We start from the raw sequence: 27,004 nt of genomic DNA, 5'->3' as shown, positions 1-27,004 counted from the left end.
TGTGCTCATCTTTATTGAGGCATTCGATCAACTGGAGCTCTTCCAAATTACTGTAACCAAATTTATCATTTGAATAGGTTGTCTGTTTGAACTCATAGTTGTTTACAATATGAACTGTATAGGTTTCCCAGAGATGGACAATGCAAATAAAGAAAATAAACACATGATGGAGAGTCAGTAATATTCCTATCTAAGATTTATCTAAGTGAGGAATCACACACATCTAAGAAAAATAAACTAATAAAAAGTCAAACAGGAATTGGTTCCAAATGAATTTATAGAAACAGATGGCCTATGGTGTGTTTAATGGTCACTATTAATGACTACACCATAGCATTTAACATATAGTTTCCCCCCTTGACACTTCTGAGTCACCTTTAAATGTTCAATTTAAATGTTGCTTCCTACTCAGTAGTTGGACTTCCACAGTCTGGTTCTCTGCCTCAATGGAGCAGATGGAAAAACCAGAGTCATGATACTGGAGAGCTGAGACTAATCGGACCAGACACACCTACATGTGTAGCACAACTGTAGCTATTGATGGCATAGTCATCTCCTTAGCTTATTGATTTTTCTGCTATTATCAGGTTATTTTAATTTTTTTTTATAAAACATTTCACATAATTGGCCAAATTTTAAGCACAGTGCTGTATATTCTATATACTGCACAATAACATAAGTAATGTAATTTGATACATCCAGCTTGAGTAAGTGCATTTAAATTGAACTGTAGCAAAACCTCTGGGCCACCAAGGGCCTGTTTGAGTCGACTAGCTCATCCAGGCTGTAACTGAGGAGACGAAAGAGGAATGAAGAAATTGAGAAATCCAGTTCCATAATACACAATCAATCCTTTTCTAATCCCTGTTCTTTACTCATCAGGTTTTAACATGATTCACATTCAGACAAAATGAAGAATGCTTAGTTCAGGCTTGCTAGAGCAGATTTGTAAAACATATATAGCAGTTCCGTTAAAGAACCAATAAAATTTGCAGGGCTGTATACTTATATACATATACATTTCTTAAATTGCAGTCCCACAGAGAAGATGTCAACTATTAAGTAAGTACATTTTAAGTTAAAAGTTTACTCTTACACTATGCAGTGGCACTATGTGGTTTTACCAACCTGCAGGTTTTACCAAGACTATTCGAACTGGTCTGATGAGACCACTGTAGGCTGCTATCAAACTTGTGCAGGTTGTTTGTCTTTTCCTTCCTTTTTCTTTCTTTAATCCAACACATAGGGCTTGCAGCAGGTCAAGTGTAGTATATTATTATATAGTTTCCATCATCTTTAATGGCTCCCAAACTGATAATAACATTGTGGAGTTGTTTTGTCCTTTTCATCTGTAGGTGGGAATGTGGAAGGTTGCCTTTGCTGTTCATTGTTGTCTTTTGTATCACTTCCAAACTTGAACAATGAAGCACTGTGACTTATGACAACCCAACAACTGAAAATCTGAACACACACACTGTTTTAGCGTTCAATATGAAATAAGGTCACAGAGGATAACCGGCTGACTCATCTCTTCCTGCTCCAGACTTCTGTGCCTTTTAAATTTAGGAGTTTCTGGACGGGTGATAGTAAGACTTGTAAAGCACTCAGATTTGTTCCTGTCACAGAAAACTTGGCCAGCCCAGAGGACAGAGAAACTGGAAGACCTACTGGGTCTGAATGAGATCACTGAGCCACATGTCTGATTTTGATGGCCTTTTAGCATCATCTGAGACATCATGAGATCATTAAATTGACTGTGGAGGAATGATTTAGTTTACAGGTCCCTCATATACAGACCATTAGGAGTGTACCTTGGGAATCTTGCAACGACTCCAGCACTAAATTAACATCACAGCTCTATTTTGTAGTAGCTTTGAACAGAATACTGTACAAGCTCTAATCTTGCTAATTATTATTGACCTGTTTTTGTCATAGGTATTAATCAAATATTGTGGGAATGATTACTTCAATCATTTATTTTGTTTTTAAGGAGAAAACTAGCAGTAGCATTTCTGGGAAGGATGGGAGTTCTATCTAGGTCATTCATTCCAGAAGAAAAACATTAGTCATAAATCACCTGAATGTAAAATAACACATTTCACCTGCCTGATAAACATGAGTCATTTAGCCCTGGATCTTGGAACATAAGACTGGATCATTCTTGACGTGCACATCACACGCAGAATGTCTTCTACTCTGACAAAATCCAAATCAGCCAGCTCACTTGTGGAGAGCAGCATTGAGTACATGAATTCTGTTTGGTTTATTCGCTGTTTCATAACGGATAATTTAAGTAAACAGAACTTACTTCACCAGTATGTCGTTCATCTTTGGATTATACATTTTTGTCTGTCTCTTTCATCCTCCATTATTTTTTGGAGATTCTGTTGATTTAGCCTGTGAGCTTGCCCATTGTTTCAATGACAATTTTGGATGAGCTTATGTATTTTATTGTTATAATGCATTGTCATACAATCAGGGGACTGTTTGTGTATAAAAGCCTGCATCTCCACATGCTATCCAGGTTTTCACCTGGTTGTTTGAAAGCAGGGACACAGATCTAAATTGAACTAAAGAGGCAGGACAGGTATGTGCCTCAGGTAAGGTGTGTGTATTCAGACAAAGAGTAACCAGTGGAATCAGCAGGTAAATTGGTGCATTGGAAACAAGTAGACAAAAAAGTAAAGTAACAGTAATGGTACTTAGATGATCTGGGAAATGATGGAGGAAAAATGCCACCTACATATATGGATGCAAAATTACAGCAGTCAATTAGGAGCCAGTGAGCTGAAGAGGAACAGGCGTGCAACTGGCAATTCTTGAGACAACAAACAACCAATACAAGAAAACGTGACATGAAAAGATAACATGACCCATTTTCAAACTATTGGTAATATTCTAAAGTTAGCCTACAACCTGTTGATGTTTTTTATGCATGAAGTTAATAAACAATGGATACAATTCTTGAATACTTACTGCCAAAATACGTAAATACATATAAATGTATTATCAACATTAGTATACAATCTAAGTAGTGTTTAGTATTAGTATATTGTATGGAACTGGGAGAATGGCTGAGAGAGAGGAAAAGGGAGATGTTGCAATGAACCAAACAAAAAATATGGGATAAATGAATGAAAACAAAATATAATAATAAGTAAAAATACCACCACAAATTTTTATTCAGCCTGGTCATGAAATCCTTAAGATTGCATTCATCAAAATAGAGTCCTGTCATTCTCTTGTGGAAGAGGAGTCCTTTTACTCGCTTCATCATTTTAAAAATGTTTGCTTGTGCACTGCAAAAAAGGATTGGCTTTCATTCCTGGAATCCATTCTATGTTTAGTGCTATGAGTGAGGCTAGAGACTTAGTCCGTCACATAACTTCTGTCATTAAAGCCTGCAATTTATGCTAGTCAGGAAGTGCACATCTTTCTTGTTATTCCATTAGCAATAAAACAATTATGGCAATATAATTGTTAACAAACATGTTTTCAATTTAATATTCACCCTGTGGCACTTTTTTAGTTTCAGAGCTTCCTTAAATTCTTCTATATGCTTGTAAAATTTTTACACATTTTAGTCATGGTCTTAATTTTATGCAACTGAGAACGAGAGCTATTTTTCATTAATGACATTCTGCTTTGATGAATTAACTTACACGTGTGTTCAATGTGGCACTTTTATGTATGTGCAGATGAAAAAGAATGATAATAAATAGAAAGGAGGACATACAGGACTACCAGCAGGACCTTGATATCCTCTAGTGGCTCAAACTGAACACACTATTTTTCTTGGGGCCATTGGGGCCCAAAGGACCACTACACATGGAAACAGTGGGATGAAAAGGTAGGGCACACTTTGGTTGCCACAGTCTTGGGTCAGCCAGCCAATGTTCTGGAGCATTGGATCAGAAACATATGTTGTAAGTTTTCTTCATGTTCAATCAATGAGGCCTATGGCTTTATCCTCTGGAATCACTGGGAGTTACAGCAGCTAAACATGACAGGAAGCTGTCTTGGCTGATAAGCTGACTTGGCACTTCTGTGTGTGTACGTATAACATGTATTATATACAGTATATATGTGTGTGTGTATATATATATATATATATTTATACATATATACAGAGACTGAGGGTTCTGCGCAGTATCTTTGCTGTTCCTAGGATTGCGCTCATCAGAACAGAGACCTCAGATGTTGAACCTGGAATCTGCTAGAGCCACTCTCCCAGTTCGTGGGTCACTGACCACTGACACCACTGTTGCTTTTACTCCCCACATCTTTTCTAGCTCCTCTTTCAGCTCTTGGTATTTTCCGAGCTTCTTGTGTTCCTTGCTACATCTATCACCACTGCCTTTTGTCGATCAACATGATATATATAGAAATATATATATATATATATATATATAGAAATAAATATCGGGGCAATTTTACATTTGGACACATCAAAATGATATTTTTATCAGTAGATTTGCAACTTGTTCACTGCATGTCTTTTTTAAAGTGTGTGTTTTTGGTTTACATGCACATGAACAAACTACATCTTCACCAGTGTGACCAAGACTAAAGTAATGCTAGGCTGGTTGAGAGCATTCGATGTGCTGCGGGTGCGATTAAGAAAATGTTCATGGCCCCTCTGAGTAGGGTTACTATCGTAACCTGATCACTACAATCAGGGGGATAAACAAAGCAATAAACACATGAGTTTACAACCCTCTCAAGTGACATTGTGTATTTCTGGCATGTTTATTCATACCACAATGAGGTCAGACACATGCACTGACACGCTTGTACATACAACTGCATATCAACCAAAGGCACATGGCACAAACACAAACACAACAGGCCTCTTTCAACAACATCACTAACAATATGTAACAACGTGATTATTTATCGACCAAAGAACTGGCACACCTATACCACATGAACTATCAGATGATAATAGGAGAACGTACTGTAACATATCTGAATTATTTCATGCTCAGCAAATAGTTCACTTGTTTACTCCACTGGTTTCCCTTTACTCATTGAAAGTTTCTCTTCATTTTCATATACAAATAATATTGTCTATTTTAGACAATCCTACTATGAAAGATCAGAGATTACAAGGTAGAGCTGACAGGTCAGAGCTCTAATGTATGATTCAGTGTAGGGCTGAACAATATGCAAAAAAAAAAATTGCAATTATTTTGACAGATATTGCAATTGCAATATGAGTCCCAATTACAATGAGAATGATAATTTTTGCATTTCACTTTCACTGAAAAAAAATATAAATAATGATCATGTGATATTTGTTGTACCAAACAAGCATGTAACTTTAAGTCTGGAGAATATGGTTTGTAGGCTGGGGCATTTGTTGTACCACAATGCTTCACTTATGGTATAGTGTGACACATTTTACCTTCATCAAAAAATTGCAGCTCCTGCAATTTTGATATTGCACTTGGCCATATTGCAATTTCGAAAATATTTCAATTTTTCAGAGAACGGTTTTACGTTAAAGGAGATGCAATATAATATACTGAAACAGCTAGATACATCCAATGAGGTTCTTACACCTTTTAAGTTTATAAGCAGACATTAAGTGGAAGGCAAATTGATAGTTTAGCCACACATACCAGGAAAAAATTATTGTTTACGTCTTTCTGTGTTACTGTACCACCCATTTAAAGCAAATTCGTGAGAAACTACAAAATGGCCTATAGTTTGACACTAAAAGGGATCAACGTTACCTTGGGGCGCAAATGGTTGTCGACAAACAACCGGTGGTAACAAACTGATGACTGATTAAGGGCGGACTAATTAAAAACAGCCATATAAGTTACTGATTATACGTGACATACAATGTATTTATATTCACCAGAACCAAGTCAGTAGCGAAAAAGAATCACCTCCTAATACAGTGTTTTCTCTATAATCTACTGTACATTTTGCAGAGGTAGGTTGTTTTTCACAGGTCTGTTCCCCATTACTTCAACAGTATTGCTCATTTCAATCAAATTATGCATGTAGAATAGCAGATATGACACATCTGGACAGATAAATACACATATTGCCACACAAGCGCACATACATGCAAATCGTAATTAGTTCACTGACTGCCGCCTCCAGTCTACACTGCCTACTCAGTGCCAGAGTTAGGAGGGGTAATGGTAGGTGGGATATTAAAAATGTGATAAAGTTCAGCACAGTTCAGTAGAGCATTCTCCTCAGAGAGCCGCTAACTTAATTCACCCACACACTGTTTAGCAAAAGCCTGGTGAATTCTGGAGAACAAAAAGCAAAAAACAGTGACAACTGAAGCCATGCAGTGACAGATTCAAACTGAGCCAAATAGAGTTTTGCCAAGGCCGTATGGAACATGAGAGAAGAGGGAGCTGAGTGGAAATAAATTACTTTTGTTCTTCACACTCGTTTTTTTTAACCTCTGTTCTTATATATATTCATAAGGCAAAAATTGAACCATCTGGTTTCATTTTGTTTTAGTCTTGCAGACTTAAATACTCAGTGCTCACTGTCCGTGAAACACTCACACTACAGCCATGACAATGAGAATATCCTACTGATCCCAGCACTGGAAAACTAAGATCCATCATTAACTCATCGGGCAGCCCGTGAAGAATCCCCAGCATCATGACCATCCTCCATGTACCCAAAAGTCTTTTCACTATCACCATGACTTACATGCTCACTTACAGAGATGACAGTCAGTGACATGTTCATAAATCAGCAGTGACTAGGTCAATGCCAAGAAGCCAACTGGGTTTTGAGGGCCCAATCACATTTCTGGGTAAAAATATCACAAAATTCCAAACTCTAACTATGTCTGGACAGAAAGCCTCGGTTAGACATAAACTTAAAAGTCTATTCTTACACTACATGACTTACTGCTATGCCACAGCCACCAACCCATGATTTGTGAGTCCATAATGAAAAATAAGACCTTCAGTGAATAAAAAATGAAAAAGAAGTTATGTCTTAAACATGAAAACCATGTGATACATGGTAATCACGTAGTGATGTATTTATTAATGTATGTTTAAAACTGGAATTCCTGCCATCAAGATCATTCAATAAATCAATCAGTCAAGCAATCACTTTAATGTATGAGTGAAATCATTGTGAGAAATTTCTTTTGGAAATTATCTTCAAATTATCTCCAATCGATCCGCTCAGAGACATGCACAAACACATAACAGTATGTGCATGCAGACACTGGACATACATGTCACTTCAATGTATTGCACTGGTTGTCATTACATACATGTACACATAAACACACATGCTCATGCACAAGCATGCACAAAAACATTCACGTTCACAAGAGGAAGAAGAATGTGTTAACTGTCAGGGACTATGAATGTCAGTATAGAGGTTATGTTTCTTACAGTCCCAGCACGTTCATGCACAAACACCCTTGAAGTGTTGGTATTCAGGGTGGCAATAAGTTTATAAATGTCATGTGAAATTTTAATGTGATTTCCTAAAGGCCTCACCTTTGATTCAAAAGTAAACATTTTTGTACCACCACCATTAAAATTCAAAGAATATAACTGAAACATTTCAATTGCTCCCAGATCGATTGACAGGGGTTAAGGGACACTGGACTCCTATAAATCTAGGCTGTTACTGCATTTATATTGGTACCCTCGGGCCGTTAATATTTTAAATAAAATGCTTTCAGTTATGCACAATTTTACACCTAAGAAGTGACGCATTAAGAAAAACCTGTTACAGTATGTTATACCTCTATTAGAAGCAGCTGGTGCATTTCTCAGTTTGCTGTATTAATGGAACTTATTCAACCAAAACAAGTGGGGCATTAAATAGATCCACTCACACACCAACTGAACATCATGTCCAAAAAAATAATCACACATGGTTCTGATAATGGCATCTGAAGCTAGTGGAGAACAGTCAATGTCCTACAGATAGAGGCTTTCCAGGAGTTAGAGATGCTCGCAAATAAACCACAAGACATATTTGCTATTCCAGTTTAGTTTCGCCTGTGGATTGCAAGTGTGACGCAAAAAATTAAAACTGATTAAAATCTCAAAGGGTAACAAGGATTAAGATTTTAAGTATGTATTTAACATTTTAAATAGTGGCAACTGTTGTGAAATAAGTTTATTTAATTATTATCTGATACAAGAATGCAATTGGGGCGTCGTGTAGCGTAGTGGTCTAAGCAGGCGCCCCATGTGTAGAGGCTACAGTCCTCGCTGCAGTTGGCCCCGGTTCGAATCCCGCATCGGACGGCCTTACGCTGCATGTCATTCCCCCTCTCTGCCTCCCTGTTTCCTGTCTCTCTCCACTATACTATCAAATAAAGGCATAAAAAGCCCAAAAAAATATACTTAAAAAAAAAAGAATGCAATGACAAACGAGGGATCTGTAATGGACAATTAATTTTGTTTTTCAAGAAATAATTTGTCACATATGTTGTTGAAAAGAGTAGTGTTGAGGTATCCTTTCATCAAGCCACTGAACTTAAACGGCTCCAGAAACCAAATTCCACGGACCTTAATTACTGTGGTAAGACTTATCAGTCTTGCTGCCTGGTGTATCAGCAAAAAGTGCATTAACAGTGTTGTAAGACTTTCACAAAACCAAACTGAAAGGGCAAGATAAAAGAAGTACCCAACATTTTTTTGACTGATCCAGATATATTTTGAACTGCCATATCATAACCCTAAACGGCCAAAGGTCATCAGAATCAGACAGACAGCTGTTAACATGTGTGACTAATGTCAAATTGATCCAGCGTGTCAAGAGAATTGAACTTGGCTCATTTTCTTCTATATTGTTGAGAGTCTATGAAACTTGAGTCCGAGCCTGTGCAGGAGTGAAGTCACAGAACTGTGTTCCAGAAACTACATTACTCTAATACACACAACACACAAACTCACGCACACTACACTACTACGACTACACTATCTACACATATATAAACCCTGTTTCCCTCTGTTACAAACACAAACGGTACTTTTTTGTAAATTTGCAGTGTAATCAGAGAGTCATTACCTCCATAGAGTTTCATAAAGCCTACTATAACTACGGCTCAGATTACCCTGAATGTCAACATTGCCAAAGGAACAAAGAAATCGAACAGTGTGCGAGGGGAATCAGTGTGATGACACAAATACCCACATAGAACACCAACATATAACTAGTTTCAGTCTTGATAGTGAGAGTGGAGCACATATTGAGCAACCCAATAAATAAAGAAGACAGCACACCAAATAACAAATAGGTTATGATAAGATTCTCCTCTCCTGAAATCACATAAACCTGATGATATGGTGGATGAATAGCTCACAGCCCAGGCAGGTGTGGAATGAATGACTGAACAGTTGAGAAACCAAACTGTAACAGCAAGAGCTGATCCCACCGGCCATTTCTGCTATATCGACCTTCAAAGTAAAGAAAAAAAATTATTCCTGGCTATCCGTCCACACATTACTGGCCTATGTCTGCTTGGCTTGCATTTTGTAATTCCTATCTATCTCAACCTACCCAAATGTGGGCTTAGACAACAATAAATATTTTTCTCTCTCCCTTTATGTACTGTATGAAGAGTCACTTTGATGCTTATTTTTCTCCATCCAAACTGTTAGAGAGCTGCTGTCTGTTAGTTTACCGCTCTATAAAACATGCTGCAAGAGCCAGCACACCTGCAAACAGATGTTTAGATGCATTAGCTTTAATGACATTGCAGTTACAGTAAGCTAGACTTTTCTATCACTTCAAACTAAATTTAAAGAACATGCCAGCTGACATGCTCGGAAATTAGTCTGTAGATATGTGTCTAATGAAAAAAAACATAAAATGTGCTGAATTAATAGAAGAGAATTCCACACATGAGGAAAAACATGTCAAGGATGTTAAGAGCGTCACATGTAAGGTGATATTTTTTCCAAACCACACTATTCCTGCCATTCACCTCCCCACAGAGGGTTATGACTGGGCCCCCAGTCATAACCGAGCAATGAGTGTGAGGAGCTGAGGCCAATGCTGTATGTGTCTACAAATTCCTCAGAGCCTACCAGCTAGCTGTGACTTTTAACAGCTGAACCGTCCCTCCACACTCCCTTTAGGCCACAGTGTAGAGTGAAGGGGAGAGCAATATTGGTTTTGCATTTCCCACCATTATCCAGTCTGTGAGGGGATAAACTGTGTATGCAAACACAGGGGATTTAACATACAGCAAGATCAAAGTCCACTAGGAATCCCAATTTAACCTCCAGAACATTTTTAGAATTGTAGCTTAAAGAATAATACAGCACGTGTAGTACTCCATCATCTGGAGTAAATTAAAGCCAAAGGGAAACAGTTTCTTCGGCCAGAAAAAAGATGGACCAGACTCAACTTTGTGATCAGCAGAATTGCAAACAAACAAATCACATTGTACTGGCCACATAGCTATGCGCATGAAAACACACACACTCATAACCTGTTGCAAACTGTGCTTTTCCCATCATTTCTTCTTCTCAACCCTCTAAGTCTCTTATCACTGCAATTTTCCATCTCTAAGAAGAGGCTTAGCTCTTCAGTTATAATGATGACTTGGATCAAGACATAATTAACTCTACTATGTACTTTCCTTGAAGAAAAATTCTACTCTGTTAGCAGATTAAATCCACTTTGATTGGGGCTTAGAAATGGGCATGAAATCCTGCCTAATTGAATTAAGTCTTGTTTGTGTCAAGATTACTTGTTAAAGATGAGAATAGACTAATGGTCGCCGCTAAGTAAGTCACATTTGTGCATGTCAATACAAGAAACTGTGGCTGGGGGAAGCCTCAGACAATATACAGTAATCATCATCACTGTTGGTAAATCAAGTGTAACACATGGACCGCAGTGACTTGCATTGCTCTGCATTTATAGTAATAACAGCTGGAGCAAATCAATTACAGGTTGTCATGGATTCTGGGTGAGAACCATGACATACTGAAGCAAAAAAATCTGATTTAGTCATCAGTGAGAAGAGAAGAGAGAGAAGAGAAGAGAAGAGAAGAGAAGAGAAGAGAAGAGAGGAGAAGAGAAGAGAGGTGTTGTTATCCACATTTGTTGGTGTGTTGTCCAGATGTTGAGGCAAACAATACTGATGACACAAGCAATGGAACATGCAAACCTCGCCTGTGAATAAAGTAATTGATGACAGGGATCCCCATAAACCCTAATTTTATGCAAATTACTAGTCCACTAACATATCTGTGATGAAGTTTTCTGATCTCCTTGCTTATTCCTCTGTGGTTTGAGAAGTTACAGTGTAGTCATTAACAGTCTTCTGTGTTACTAAAGGCAGTGCTCATTAAAATGTGACCGCAGTATATCTGTGTGCATGCGTGAGTGTCCAGAGTGTGTGCATGTTTGTTGATGTTTAACAGAGTGGACGTGGGATGTGGTGAACCAGCGGCTTTGTGAGAGCGAACATAGTATTTTGGAGGCTAAAACACATGGTATGATTTAAGGACAACCTGATCTGTGGTTTGGTGGATACTTTTTCATAAATACTGTTTACAAGTGAATAACTCAGAACTTTTGATAGCAACAGACACAATGAGTCATCCACAAACAAAAGGCATGTAAACTTAAAGCTGGAAATCAGCCATTGTTCAAATTTTGCCATCTTGTGACAGGAGTCATTTTATCTGAGCATTGGAAGAGACTGATGTTACATGCCCTGATTAAGCTGAATATCGCTCGAAGTCATAAAATGTCAGCTCCCTGCTGATGTTTTAAATCTCAGCTATGAACTGTATTGAGTTTCAAAACACCTGTATCTGATACTGATGTAATAAAGTCAGATTATAATTTTCTTTGTATCAGGTTCTCAGGTTTGAATACTGACAATACTCATGCAGTGTAACTTAAAAGTTTTACCTTAAAGTCAAAGAAAGACATCTCACATGAAAGACAAGTGATTCAGTTACATACTGTACTACTAACAGCAGAATGCAAGGGAAAAGACTGTGCATCTAAATATGCTGATTCAAGGGCACAGAGGGACTCTTGGGTTTCAACAAACCATTCAAAAGAATTGTATTTTGGAAAAAGACAAAAAAGAAACTGACCCCCACATGCCTGGGAGGGTGGTTGGCTTGTGCTTTTTATCATAAGCAAAACACCCAAATAAAAACAAAGTATTCAAATGGCCCATTTGATGGGAAAGAAGAAAGTAAAATGCCTAATGAGTTCATCTGAAACACATTTGTCTTTGAATATCATGATTGGACAGTGCTTTCATCTGGCACAAAGAGTTTCACAAAGAGTTTGTGGTGTAGGAGCTTGGGGCAGTTGTCATACCATGTCCATTTTTAATCATTTGCTATTTATGACTATAATAAACAGCCAAGATGAGAAGAAAATTATTTGGGAGCCATATCTAATAGCTCACATCAGGGTAGAATTCTTCATCTAAGATGTGCTTCTGTGCAAACAATTTTGTGACCTAGTTAATCACATAAATCAGATATTAGTGTTTTGGCAGAAATTAAGAATTACACTTTTGTCCTCATGTAATTCAAGTTGAGGAAGGATTTTGTGTTTATGTTGGCGTTCAACAGCGTGTAGGATTCGTGGCATTTCAAGCAGAGCGCTTCCATGAGTACTCCAAAGTTGCAGTTACTCTAGGATTACATTACAGCAGATTACTGGGGGGCGGAGGAGACCAAAGTGTGTGCTCCGTTGCAGGCGCTCACACAGAAATGACTCCCGTCCCTCTGCGCCTCAGACACAGTGGACTTATCTGAGGAATTAAACAGGGGAACTACTGAAAGTGAATGTCGACTCTCTCGTCGGGATTTTTACATTCCTACAAGTGCAGCAGTTCCGTTTTCAACAGCTGTTAGAGCGCGGTGAGAGAAACTATATTCAATGCATTTTTCAGACTTGAAATGCAGTTGTGTGCAAGTTATTACAGTTTTACATAGGTCTATATTTATCATCTATGCATAAGATTCTGCATGTAATATTTTCTCTGGTTGAGTGAATTTTCCTAATAATTGCAAGCGTGCTTTTATCACTATTTTCTCCTTCATAAATGACGATTAATAAATATATATTCATAAAAATAAAAAGGAGCACAATTTGTAAAGGAAAAATCTGAATGACGGTGATGAAAATGAAATGAAACTTGTTCTATAGAGTAGATGTTGGATTGGCACGTTTGTTGGATTTTTCTTTTTTTGATCTATCTATCTATCTATCTATCTATCTATCTATCTATCTATCTATCTATCTATCTTTATTCCTAACTGAAGTAAGGCTTTAACACCCTCTACCTCTTTCTACAGGTGGGTTTCATTAATGGTTCAGGATAAACTTTAGCTTCCCTTTGCCCGTGCAGCTGAAGCCGCATCCCCGTGCACAATGAGTGTGTGTGCCTGCGGCGCGTCATACCTGTGGAGGTGGCTGCTGAAGGCTCTGTTGGTCTTGGCTGCTGTGTTGCCGACGAGCGGTGACTGCCCCAAATCATGCGCCTGTTATGTCCCCACCGAAGTGCACTGCACCTTCAGATACCTGACCGCAATACCTGACCACATCCAGCCAGCTGTGGAAAGAATTAACCTCGGGTGAGTTCACTTCTCTTTCTTTCCAAACTGGAGAACTGCAGATACTCTGGAGAGGGATGATTTTATTGACTGATTTAAGTCTGACTGTATATAGTGGAATGACATTATATAGAAACACATATTGTCTAACATGGAATATCATTATATAGAAACACATTATCTGGCAAAACTTTAAACTTCTACATACCATGACTGCTATTAAAATAAGTGAACGGTCAACTCTGAAATAAAAATTCAATTGGAAGTAATTTTCGTTAATTGACCCACATAGTGGATAACTTAAAACTTAAAATGTGTGACTGTGGGTGATTACTAACCTTGAGGTTAGTTTAAAATGGGTAATATGCGAACATTAGCCGAGCTCAGCTTTAGCTAATAGCTAATCTAACTAGCTAACCTGTACAACGTTTAGCTATAACGTTAATGCAAATTTTACAACTACCAGTTAGGTCTTTACTTCAGTATTCCCAGCTTCTGGTTCAGCAAAATCGCCTCCCTGGTCGCCTTTCCTTCTCCAAGGAAGAGTTAAGCCACCGCACGAACCACATCTGCTAGCTTCTGTGCTTCTGTTCTCGTTAGCCTCAACAGTGTTGGAGTTAAGTGTCCAGTTTGTGTCTCTTCCTAGGTGTGACTGTGCATACAGACACTATATGAAACACAAAAAATGTAGTCTGACACTCGCCTATTTTTTTAAAGTTACTTTTAGCTTGCCTGATGGAAAACGAGCTTTTTAAACACCAATGTAGAGCAATGTTACATTTCCACAGGTGTTGGGATGTTGCACTGATTTTGCCTAATTAGACCTCTTCTCATGATACAACACTTAATACATAGATTGGCAGGCATTGTCATAGCAGGAAAAGCACAGGTGTAGTCAATAACATAAACAATGACTGCATTGCACTTTTATTGTGCATGAAGGCTGACTGGCATGACTGACTTTAACAGAACTGAGCATTCATTAATGTTATTAGTAACATCTGTGTTGCTCCTGCTCTGTGATAAGTCTAAATGTCTGCCATGAGAAAATGAACAGGACTTTGTGGATGTGCAGTGTACAGGCTGTGCCTGATTCCCATCTCTTTTCAGTTTTGTCGTAACTGTTACACCTCAACCATTTATATTATGTGAATGTGCTGATGAAAGCTATGGCCAAATGCATTATGTATTCAGGTTCTCAAATAAATCAACTATCAAAACAGTGGCAAATTCCTTTTAATATTGATTGTCTATTCAATTCTAATTGTTGCAGCTTGAATTTTGTCTCATCCTTAGTAACAAAAACGATTAAAATTTTCATATTTACTGCTCAGAAGGAGTGATGTATTAGAGTAAAAACTGCTTACAATACCTGGAATGAGTGGGAAGTATCAAGTCGAACACTGATATCCGATATGTCAGTACTAAAAGCCCTACACACCAATGATTCACCTCCACAGGTGTTTTCACTTAGTTGTCTGATTAGACCTTTTCTCATCACTGGATGGGCATGTAGAGACTGTGCTGAACGTACATCTCCGAAATTGTTATAATTATTATTTTATTTTTTTCTATTAGGGTGGCATAACTTATGTTTCTTGTAAAAACATAACTTTCATAAATAACATGTCATACTTTTGAGCTGATTAGCTGAAGTTTCTTTTCATTTCTCTGATTTTAGGTACAACAGTATAACTGTCTTGAGAGAAAATGATCTTTCAGGACTTGAGAACTTAGAGCTGTTGATGCTGCACAGCAACACTATACACAGTATTGAAGACAGAGCCTTCCAAGACCTCAAGTCCTTACAGGTAAAATTGTGTGTTTGTTAGTCTCTTGTGAACAGATCACAGACCTGCCTTGTAATATTGGGGTACAAGTTCATCAAACTAGAATATCAAAAGAATATAGTAGCGTTAAAAGCCTGTCAGCATTTTATAGTTTAGTTCAATAATTGTGCATGATGACAAACAAATATTAAGGATGTATAGTGTTAATACCATCCCTGCATAAGCAGAAGGGTTCTTGATGTTAATATTAGCTGTTTACTTAGTATCTTTACAAAGAGAGCATTATTCTATTACACTTATATTTATTTGATATAAAGGATGCTTTCCAGTAACTGCTTACTTGCACTTTTCCAGCATAAATAAATTATTTTCAAATTATACTGCTGTTTTTACAACATTTCATGGTATCTGTCAATACTGTGCTGTCGTGTTAACATAATAGTCGTAAGTCAACATTGTTTTGACAGGCAGTGTCCAACTTCTCCTGCTCTCACAGGTCCTGAAGATGTCCTATAATAAAGTTAAAGAAATCAATAAAGAGACATTCAAAGGCCTGGACAGTCTGCTGAGACTCCATGTGGACCACAACTACATTGAGTTCATCAGCCCAGAGGCTTTCTATGGTCTAACCAACCTACAGTTGGTCCATCTGGAGGGAAACCACCTCCAGCAGCTCCACCCAGACACATTCATCACCTTGAGACACAGCCAAGTGTTCAAGGTGTCGTCAGTTAGAAACATCCACCTTTCGGACAACCTCCTCACCACTCTGCCTGCAGATATCTTTTTAGGCTGCAGCCAGTTAGAGAATGTCTTCCTCCATGGCAACCCCTGGGCATGTGATTGCCGTATGAAGTGGTTTCCCATGTGGGCACAGAGAAATACAGGTGAGTAGTTTTGTTTGCTTTGGAACCATTTGAAAGCATTTAGAGATGTGTTGTAATGTTTACAAGGTAAGGGAAGCCCTCCTTTCTTAATGAAGAAATCTTCCTTGGTCTTGACACTTTCTCTTGCGTAAATGTAAAAAAAAAAACTAAATCACTGATCTAATCCTTTGTCAACCTGCATTTACAAGCAGCTTTAACAGGACACATCTGTTAATAAGATACATCTGGTAAAGTTGCTAACTGTATTAGTACTTCAATAGGTTTTTCTACTCAGACTTTGGTATGTTTGCTCTACTACAAACTTGGAACAGTATCCCAAGGAAGAAAGGCATATCCAAGGGAAAAATATAAATCTTTTCAGAAACACCACTGGAGGTAGAAATCATATCTTCTTCTCATCATCAAGGCCACACAAAACACAAAAGACACAAAGGAACTAAAGTTATATCTTTTATTCATGACTTGGCTAATGCAAAAGTCAGCTCATAAATTACAGTTCTGTATAGTGATGATGATGTTTACTGAACCGTTTTGGTTTGTCTGGCTCATTATGTGGAAACTGTAAATATTCTTTTCTTACATGCAACCAGCTAAACGCTACAACACTTCATTTAAATGTTTCCAGGTGTGCTGAAATGCAAGCGAGACAGGAGATATCCAAGAGGACAGCTGTGTCCTGTTTGTGAAAATCCTGCCCCTTACCACAACAGGCCTCTATCCCTTCTACCCAGTGATGCCTTCACTTGTACCAAACCCTGGATCCAACCCCATCTAAAGCAGAAAAACATCAGCCTGGATGAGGGGGACTTTACTCCAGTTTCCCCCAAGGATTTCATTGCCCCATTAGGAACCATACAAATGAACCTGACCGACCACTTTCACAGTGAGGGCAGTCTGTCCTGCACAGTCCAGAGGCCCTCAGCTTTTGAAAGCCTGACACAAACCTTGGAGGAGGAGGAGGGAACCAATGTCACTGTGATTACATCTGGAATAACTACATATTTGGTATGTAACGTTGACTATGAACACATCCAGCAACTGTGGCAGATCCTGGCCACCTACAGTGACTCTCCCATGAGGCTAGAGAGAGGGTTAATGCTGGCCAGAAGCCCAGAAATGGTTTACAGGTACAGTCAGATCAAAACAAAAGAGGGAGAGGAAGGAATTTACTCAAGCATTGAGGCTGAGATTAAAGCCTCCCCTGCATGGTTGATGCAGGGAGAGGTGAGCTTCCAGCTCGACCGCACTACTACCACTTTCTCTACTCTGCACATTAAGTACCAGTCTGTGGTCAACCTACGTGTGGAAAAAACATCGCCCAAGAGGGATCGCTATTCCTGGACCATGATCAAGAAAGATAATCAAACCAAGACTGAGCACACTGTACTTACAGGTGGGAGTTAGTGATTAATTCTTAATAAACTAGCTGATGATGATGACCTTATACCTTTCACTTCAGTCTTAATTGAACTCAAAAGACTAAAAATGTGTTGTGCTTTTAAATATGAAAGCAATAATTACTGTAATAAAATATTTGTTTTATTTTTTACATAGGTGGTGTGGCACAATTGAGCTGTCAAATCCAGGGCGAGCCGAAGCCTTTGTTGGAGTGGATTTTACCCGATGGAAGTAAGGTCAGAGCCCCTTACTCAAGTGAGGACAGGAGGATCATAATCACTGCTGAAGGGATGCTCACTCTACGGGGTGCAGATGCCTCAGACACAGGCCTGTACCGGTGCATTGCCACAAACTACCTGGATGCAGATATCCTCCTGTTTCGAGTGACAGTTCTGTCCCCTGACGTGGAAGAAACTGAGGTCAACGGTGTCCAACTTTCAAGGCCACTGGGTGAAAATCTGGTATTTGACTGTAGCTCCTCGGGGATTCCTGAGGCCTCAGTACAGTGGATCCTCCCTGATCACTCAGTACTGGATAAGTCTCATGGGAACAGAAAGGTATATAAGAATGGGACTCTGCTGATTCAGGGGCTCACAGAGAGGGGCAGAGGGTTTTATAGGTGTTTGGTTGCTAATCACCTGGGAGTTGACCTGCTCGTGTCTCAGGTGACGGTAACTGGAGAAACATATGAAAAGGTAGGGGAAGGGTCAGGGATGGAAATGGAGATCAAGACAGACCCTAGCTTGACAGAAAACACAGTCACCCTCAATGAGATTCCTTCTTCCAGTCCCTCTGAAGGAACTAGTCAAGAATCCAGGACCATCACCTCAGATCGACCTTACCCCAGACTCAGGTCACAGGGCAGAGGAGGCTCAGGAGGTAGACTGGGACAGAGGAGGAGGGGGCCAGTCAGCAACAGACGCATCTGGAGTAGTAGAGTTTTTGATAAAACTTCCAGGAAAGTAGATCCACAGAAATTTGCTGAATTAATGAAGAAGGCTCAAGATGGATCAAGAATAAGGAGTGACACAGAGAAAGAGAGGGCAAAATATGAAGACTCACACCCTGTTCTTTCTGGTGATGGTGATATTGGCTCTGGTGAGGGTCATAATGAAGACCTCCTCATCATAGTGCCAAGGGTAGTCAAAACAACTATAGATAATCCAGAAGAAAATGGAATATTTACGCAAGACAGTGAGACGGAAACAACAACAGCGACACAGATAAGTCAAGGTCGTGTTTTAGCAACAACAGGGGCTCATCAAACTGCTGTTATGGAAACCACAGTTAGCAATCACATTGATTTTAGTAGAATAACAGAAAATACAAACACACCAACAACAGAGTCATATATGCAGTCAGACTCTACACCGATCAAGTCCACATTCACAGACAATCCACGTTTTGTTGAGAAGACAGAGTTTTATGGCCTTGAAAGAGCCAGCGAGCCCCCCTCAAACATGCGCCCAGTTACTGTCCAACTTAGTGTGACAGACAATACACATGAAACTCAGCTCCAGTTCTCAGGACAAGAACCTGCAGAGCCAGAGACATCCACAGGAGCAGCACTTTCATTTACCACAGACCCTAACATTACTCCAATGAGGGATGGACCAGGACCAGTGGAGCTATTCATCCACACAGACCCAGAGAGCCGGACCACATTCACAGCCGTCACCACCACAGAGAGACAGCAAGATGAGATCACCTTCCACACCACCCAAACAATCAAATCCCCACGCCTGCCTGCAGGATCCACCATCATCTCCCGACAGCAGATCCATATCATCCCACACAAGAATGGCAGAGGAGGGGGCCGCAGGAGGACCTTCCAAGGCCGCAGGAGGATCATAAAACCCAACAGGATCACTGACATACAGTCCTTCATCAATAAACTTAAACAGCCCTCAGTGAAGAAAGAAGGGAATGCCTCGGTGCCATATCGAATTGAACTGACTACAGGTAAGCAGTATTATTTTTTATTATTGTTTAATAGATTGTTACATTTTTGTTTCATGTCTCAATGTGTTGTTCTTTAGCTCATGTTTTATGAATCTGTGTTTCCTCTACCCTTTTTTCTTTATTTTTTTCCCTCAGACTGTGATTGTGATGAAGACAAAAAGAGGACAGCAGCCACGGATGCTCAGATGGTAACACCATCAGCTTCCTCCAATTCATATTTACGTAGAACAGAGAGACCCGCCACTACACAAAAAACAGTAGCTTCCTCCACAAACTATTACGGGACTGTAAATGCCCCTTCAACCCATAAAGAGTCTAAGCCAGATGATTCCAGTGGTTATGTAACCTCTGCTGATGCCCCAGAGCTTGACCCTACAATGAATCCATTTTTGACCACAAATAAAGAACCATCTGTTTCATTCTCAACCACAACCACTACTACAACTGCCTCTAAGGTTATTCGTGGAAGAATTCCATGGGACAGGCTGTTTGGAGGCAGAGAGAGGGAAAAGGTACTTGCCAGGCTAAGGAGGCCATTAATCATTCCAAAAACGTCAACTACAGCTCAAACCACAACAGTAACTTTGACCACAACCCCTGCTGCTATGCCCAGCACTACTGCAAACTCACTGGCTGAACCTGAGACTCTGTCCCCATCCAGACACACATTAGATGATGACTATGGAGATTTATCCTCTGCAGATTTTGAGTTTACAACACTGGCACCCAGCTTGCAACATATAACTACTACCAGTTCTTCCTATTACTCCAGGTACTCCACCACTGCTGAAACACCACCAGATTCACAGACTCTACCCTCTCCACCTACTGCCAAACCCCCTTCAATTAAAAATCCTGATGAAGCCTTATCTTCAGGGTCTGGTGGACTCCCTGATAATTGGTTTGTAATTAGACAGAGACCAGGTGGGACAAGAGTGCGGCAAGGTCGGAGAAGGAGGCCCTTCGGAGGCAGGAGACCCTTCAAAAACCCTAGAATCCCTAAAGTACATACTACAACAACAACTGAGGTTCCAACTTCAGAGGCACCAACTATGGAATCTACAATAGAGACAACCCGACTACCTCAACAGACTGTTTCACTTAACAAGCCCCTGTACACACCATCTTGGAGAGAGGACAGAACCACAGTAGCTGTTTCCACTGACCAAATGTCAAAGGAGGAGACTGACTTGTATGAGGAATTTGCCTGGAGCACATCTAGCAGTTTACCAGCCTATACTACAACCGAGACACCTTTAATTACCTCAAAATATAACCCTACCACCACAGTGATGCCAGCTACCACAAGAAGGTCTTACACAACAGTTCACACTAGAGTCCACAGCAATATCAGACCACCAACACATAGCAACAATGGTCACATCACTCGCAGGCCACCAATGAGTACAGTGAGACCTACTGTGCAAAGCAGTTCTGCCAGAGGCAGTACAGATAAAGGCCTTAACTTTGACACAGTGATCATCATTACACCTGAGAAAGGATACATCAACACCCCTGAGCCTTACTACAACATAGGCACGCACAAGGCCATCTCTAGTGTGAATTATCATGTCTCTGGCAATGAAGCTACAAGTGCCAATATTGCTGGCCTAGAACCCACAACGCAGGTCATGACAAGCAGACCTAAGATAGTTGGAGGCAATGCGGCCAGCTTTACCGTTTTGTCCAACTCAGATGCTTTCTTGCCATGTGAGGCTGTCGGAAACCCCCAGCCAGATATAACCTGGAAACGCTTTTCCTCAAGCACAGGTAGAAAAACAGTTTCATTAATTGTTGTTATTAAGAAAAGAAAAGGTGCAGGGTAAATGTAAAGGTAGTAAAATGACCCAAAAAAAATACAAATGGTAATAAAGTAAATAAAAATAACATTATTAGGTAAAGATGTGATTTTTTTAGCTGTAACCTAAAGTAACACTTTAGGTTAACTAACTAACTAACACTTGGTTATTTTGGTCTGTATTTGTGTGAATATTATACAGTATATTGTTTTTGGATGTGTTTTAGTTAAACATTTCTTTGAAGTAATTGTCTTTCTGTGTCCTTCAGGAAGCACCATTACCATTAAGGGGAGGATGGGAAAGTTTGAAGTGTTGAGCAATGGCACACTGTTCATCCAGAATGCCAATATTAAGGATCGTGGCCAGTACCTCTGTCTAGCTGAGAATGATAATGGATCAGATAAACTTCTTGTCACCCTCTCTGTCGTGGCCTATCCATCACGCATACTGGAGCCGAAAATGCATGAAATAAAATCTCATGCAGGAAACACTGTGGAGATGAAATGTAAAGCAGAGGGACGACCCTTGCCCATGATATCCTGGATCCTGGCCAACCGGACCCAAGTCAGAGGTCAAAACACAGAGAAGGGAAGGGTATCAGTATCTGCCGAGGGGACTCTGGTCATTGAGCATGTGTCTGTTTATGACAGAGGTCATTACAAATGCATTGCCAGTAATCCAGCTGGAGCTGATACTGCTACAGTCCGACTGCAGGTGGTAGCAGCTCCACCGGGCATCATGGAGGAGAAACGGCAGCAGATCAAAGCAGGTGTAAACCAGAACCTGTGGCTACCTTGTACTGGCCAAGGCAGCCCTCAGCCTGCTATTCACTGGGTCCTTCATGATGGGACAATGGTACCGTCTAACAGGCCTGCCAGAGACCCAAGGATATCAGTGTATGAGAATGGGACACTCCACATTCAGGACGTGACTCCAGCAGACAGCGGGAAATATGAATGTATTGCTACCAGCTCTACTGGCTCAGAGCGAAGGGTGGTGACTCTGATTGTTGAGAGGCGGGAATCTGCACCTCAAATAGTGGACACATCCCAGCGTGTTACAGAGTTGTCCTTTGGGGATCAGTTGAAACTAAACTGTTCAGCGACAGGAGACCCAGAACCAAGGATCATGTGGAGGCTGCCTTCTAAAGCTGTGGTGGACCGTTGGCATAGGTAAAAATGCCTTGAGCAGTGCTGAGAAAACCATAGTTGTGCTGATCTTGCAAAAGAGAGTCTTTTCAAGGGTAGTGTATAATAAATAATCAGTAATAAGTTTCCATTCATGAACTAAGCATCTTGTGTCCAGAAATTTGCAAATCTAACTGGAATTTGAAACAAGCTCCCTTGAACAACAGAAATGTTGAAGAGTAACATTTGAAAAGAGTAACAGCAAATCTCAGGATAGATTAATGATATACGGTCACACTTCATTTTAAAATGTTGGTCTCAGGTTTTAATGTTTCTTTTCATTTTTAGTTCCCTGCATTGAGCCTTTGGGTTATCTCTCTAAAGTACAGAGGAATGGAGTCACTGTTTTGATATGGTGATTATTTGCTGCATATGTGTTTGAAAACAGAGAATAAGATACTGAGTTTTACCATATTTATTCAAGGAATAACTTCAGTGCAGTTAAAATAAAATAAAAAATTAAATGAAAACACTGGTGATACTACACTACACACTTGCTACATTAAAGAAGATCTGAGGGCATTTCATCTGTATTTTGGATTTATGTCTCATGAAAATGCAACACCATTAGACTATAATCATGATAACACAGATTAATAAGTTATTATTGTTTTCGTAAATATTAGCCTGATCAGTGTGAGAAAGTATGATGTATGTTAAAGCAAAAAGGTTTTTTAGGTCATTATATCTCATTGTATTGAGATATGATGAGAAAAACGAAGGAAGCAGAAAGTGTTATTTTCAAGAAACACGTGGCAATGCAATGCTGGTGTTCAATTCTTTGCTTAAGCTGAGGTTCAGTTTACTGGTAAGATCGTAAAATACTAAGACTTTTTTCAAGAAAATGAATGTACGTGTTTGTTGTAAGTAGTTAACTCAGTACTCAGCAACCACAGTGTTCTGTTCTTTCTTTGTTGTTTTTTTCATGGCCCAAGAATTTTAGCATTTGCCAAATTGTCGAAATGCTGGTTTTGTATTATTTTTTAAGCACTGATCTAAACAAGCTGCATGAGTTATCAACAGTGATAACTCGTACACTACAGTAACTTGTGCAATGGCAGTATTATATGTGTCATTTGTCCCACACAATAGTAAATGGTGCCCATTTTTATTTGATCAGGCTTTATTCTGTCTGCCACTCATGCTAAATCACTCTAATTTTCAATCATATATTTCCCCAGGATGGGCAGCAGAATCCAGGTCCTGGATAATGGTACTCTTATCATTAACATTGTGAGTGATAAAGATACTGGTGACTATCTGTGTGTGGCACGAAGCAAGATTGGCGATGATCTCCAACTCATGAGGGTCAGTGTGTCAATGAAGCCAGCCAAGATAGAGCCTAAACTCTATGGCAAGAAGCAGGTACCATATGGTAATGACTTCAAGGTTGACTGTAAAGCCTCAGGAGCACCAAAGCCAGAGATCTCCTGGGGTCTACCAGATGGTACAGTGGTTAACAGCGCTCTGCAGTCTGACGCCAGCAGTGGAGGAGGACGAGCAAGGCGCTACACTCTGTTTGACAATGGAACTCTTTACCTAAACCAGGTATGCTATTGCATCAACCACAAACACCCACAAAAATTATAAAAACATTCAAAAAATTTATATCAATGTCATGGTTTTCCAGGTTGGTATGTCAGAGGAAGGGGACTACACATGTTACGCTGAGAACCAGGTGGGCAAGGATGAGATGCATGTGCACATCACTGTGGTGACCGCTGCCCCCAGGATACGTCCACCCAGTCAGACCTATGCAAGGGTGAAGCCTGGAGGGAACATCCGCTTTGACTGCGAAGCACTTGGGGAACCCAAACCCAAAATCTTGTGGATGCTGCCCACCAACGATGTAATTGCAGCATCGAATGAACGCTACCTAATGCATGTCAATGGTTCTCTGGATATCAGGGATGTGAAGCTTATCGATGCTGGGGAGTATGTGTGTATGGCTCGTAACCCCGCTGGAGAGAATAGAAAAGTCTACATGCTTGATATAGACGGGAATCCACCAGTGATCAATGGCTACCGCCAGAACAGGACTGTAATCAAAGATGCAGCTGCTAAACACTCAAGGAAATTAATAGACTGTAAGGCTGAGGGTGATCCCACTCCTAGTATCACTTGGATTATGCCTGATAATATCTTCCTGACAGCACCATACTTTGGCAGCAGGATTAATGTCCACCATAATGGGACATTAGAGATCCGTAATGTGCGACCAACTGACACAGCACAGTTCATATGCATGGCGAGAAATGATGGAGGAGAAGCAGTAATGGTGGTGCAGCTGGAAGTGACCAGTATGCTCCGAAGACCGATTTTCAAGAACCCCTACAACGAACGTATCGTGTCTCGAGTCGGGAAAACCACAGTTCTGAACTGCTCTGCTGATGGACACCCAATTCCAGAGATCATCTGGACTTTACCTAATGGAACACGGTTTACTGGTGGACCCGATCATGGCTCTCGCCACCACCTAGGCAATGATGGGACTTTGATCATCTACAACCCTCACAAAGAGGATTCTGGAAAGTACCGCTGTGGTGCCAAGAATTTCTTGGGCTACATAGAGAAGCTAATAATTTTGGACATTGGGCAGAAGCCCTACATCCTCACAAGGCCTAGGGGCATCATTCGCAGTGTGTCTGGAGAACCTCTCTTCCTTCACTGTCTATCTGATGGGAGTCCCAGACCCAGGATCTACTGGACCATTCCTGGTGGCCACACTTTTACTCGGCCTCAAGTCCTTGGTCGCTACCAGTTGCTTGAGAATGGTACTTTGGTTGTTCAAGAGAGCACTCTCCATGATCGAGGGAACTACATCTGCAGAGCTCGGAACGATGCTGGGGAGGCTGTGCTCACTATCCCTGTTGTTATCGTTGCTTATCCTCCACGGATCACAACAGCGCCACCTTCCAGTGTGAAGGCAGTGACCGGGACACCTATCCAGCTCAACTGTGCCGCCAATGGAGTCCCCAAGCCAGAGATAATATGGGAGCTGCCCGATCGTTCAGTTCTGTCAACGGCAGAGCAGGGCCGGCCTACGGGTAGTGAGCTGCTCCACCCACAGGGCACACTTATCATCCAGAGGCCCACAGTCTCAGACTCGGGCACATACAAGTGCCTGGCCAAGAACCACCTAGGTACAGACTCAAAGGTCACATATGTACATGTTCTGTGAGAAAAAAGACATGATTGAGGGAGGACAGTGGTACATCTGAATGTAAACTTTAACAGACACAGTCACTTGCATCATTTACAGTACATGCTTCCTCACATGGATTTCTGAGGATCACAGCGTGTGGAATATTATTTGAAGAACTGACAGATGTGGATTAGAAAAATAAACAGAGCGCAAGAAGAGAAAGGAAACAGACATTTTACAGCTTTTTTTTAAACTGGAAAACGCAACCTGGGGCTAGAAAGTTGTTATTGTAACTTTGGAACTGGGGGCCTGGAAATTTGTAGGTGGTTCTCATTTGGGGTGGTTCTCATGGGAGCAAAAGGGCCAGTGCATAGAGTCTAACCTAATGTGATTTCTTTGAGCAGACATTGCTGGCCGCACACAGGGATACCATTACAGCGTATACAGAAGGGGAGAAAATTTGTGTAGCGGACTGAAAGAAAGAAAAAAGATTCCCAAGAGGATTGTAATACCCTTTAGTCAGTGGCCAGAGATTGTTGCTGTCATAACATGCTTCTTTGTGCTTTAACAGCAAAAGTATAGCAATTCAGCTTTGAATGGAAATTCATTGAATTTCACAGTGGAAGAAAATAAGTTTATTCAAAAAATATATGTGGCTTGTTTTACACTGGATACATATCTGCATGGACAGTACAGAGCTTTCATACCAGAATGAGATTTTTTTATTATACATTTTATATTTTGATGACAGTTTAAAGCGGATTGTTTTATGTCTATTCACAGCACAGTTTGTCGGTCAACATAAATGCAAAAACTCATTATCAGTCTATTGTGTTGTACACAAGAATTTGTAGTAATGTTATACATTATGTTAATCTGTAATAATACAGTATATGTATATCTGTTTGTAGTATCTACTTTTCAAAGTATAGGAGAAAAAAAATGAAATTAAAAATTAAACATGGTTCATGGCTTTTTAATGTATTATTGCACTATTTGATACACCAAAATCTTTTCAATCAGACATGTATTATGTAAATGAAATAGATCAATGTTTTGGCTGTTGGTACTAGTAGGCTATTATAATGCTGCTGTTGAAATGAAGGTCACTAGAATTATCCAGTTATGCCTCAGCCTACAGGAGGAGGTACGGCCTGTGGCAGCAAAAGAAGTCTTCCAGACACACGCAGTTTTAAATCTCCAGCTGTGAAAATAGGTCTTCACCCAGCTATCCAGCGTGCTCTCCCACAGGGGAGCCTTTGATTATTGTT

The 27,004-nt window shown here is 40.1% G+C and overlaps 1 protein-coding gene across 1 annotated transcript; it reads left to right on the top strand.

Moving 5' to 3' along the window:
• The first annotated feature begins 13,383 nt into the window (after window positions 1–13,383).
• On the top strand, window positions 13,384–26,698 carry igsf10 (immunoglobulin superfamily, member 10). The gene is made up of 9 exons (XM_056373135.1): window positions 13,384–13,586; window positions 15,247–15,376; window positions 15,852–16,242; window positions 16,868–17,635; window positions 17,797–19,602; window positions 19,738–21,372; window positions 21,670–22,573; window positions 23,770–24,136; window positions 24,219–26,698. The coding sequence occupies exons 1-9, from the start codon at window positions 13,384–13,386 to the stop codon at window positions 25,767–25,769; spliced, it is 7,755 nt and encodes a 2,584-aa protein (XP_056229110.1). The 3' UTR covers window positions 25,770–26,698.
• The last annotated feature ends 306 nt before the right edge of the window (window positions 26,699–27,004 follow it).

This window comes from Seriola aureovittata, chromosome 4, assembly GCF_021018895.1.
Source record: "Seriola aureovittata isolate HTS-2021-v1 ecotype China chromosome 4, ASM2101889v1, whole genome shotgun sequence".
NCBI lineage: Eukaryota > Metazoa > Chordata > Actinopteri > Carangiformes > Carangidae > Seriola > Seriola aureovittata.
This window is presented reverse-complemented; position numbering and strand designations above follow the sequence as displayed.

Coding starts and splice junctions, on each gene's coding strand:
- igsf10 (XM_056373135.1), top strand. CDS start 13,384: ATGAGTGTGTGTGCCTGCGGCGCGTCATACCTGTGGAGGTGGCTGCTG. Junction 17,636..17,796: donor TGAGCACACTGTACTTACAG/GTGGGAGTTAGT, acceptor TTTTTTACATAG/GTGGTGTGGCACAATTGAGC. Junction 22,574..23,769: donor GTGGTGGACCGTTGGCATAG/GTAAAAATGCCT, acceptor ATATTTCCCCAG/GATGGGCAGCAGAATCCAGG.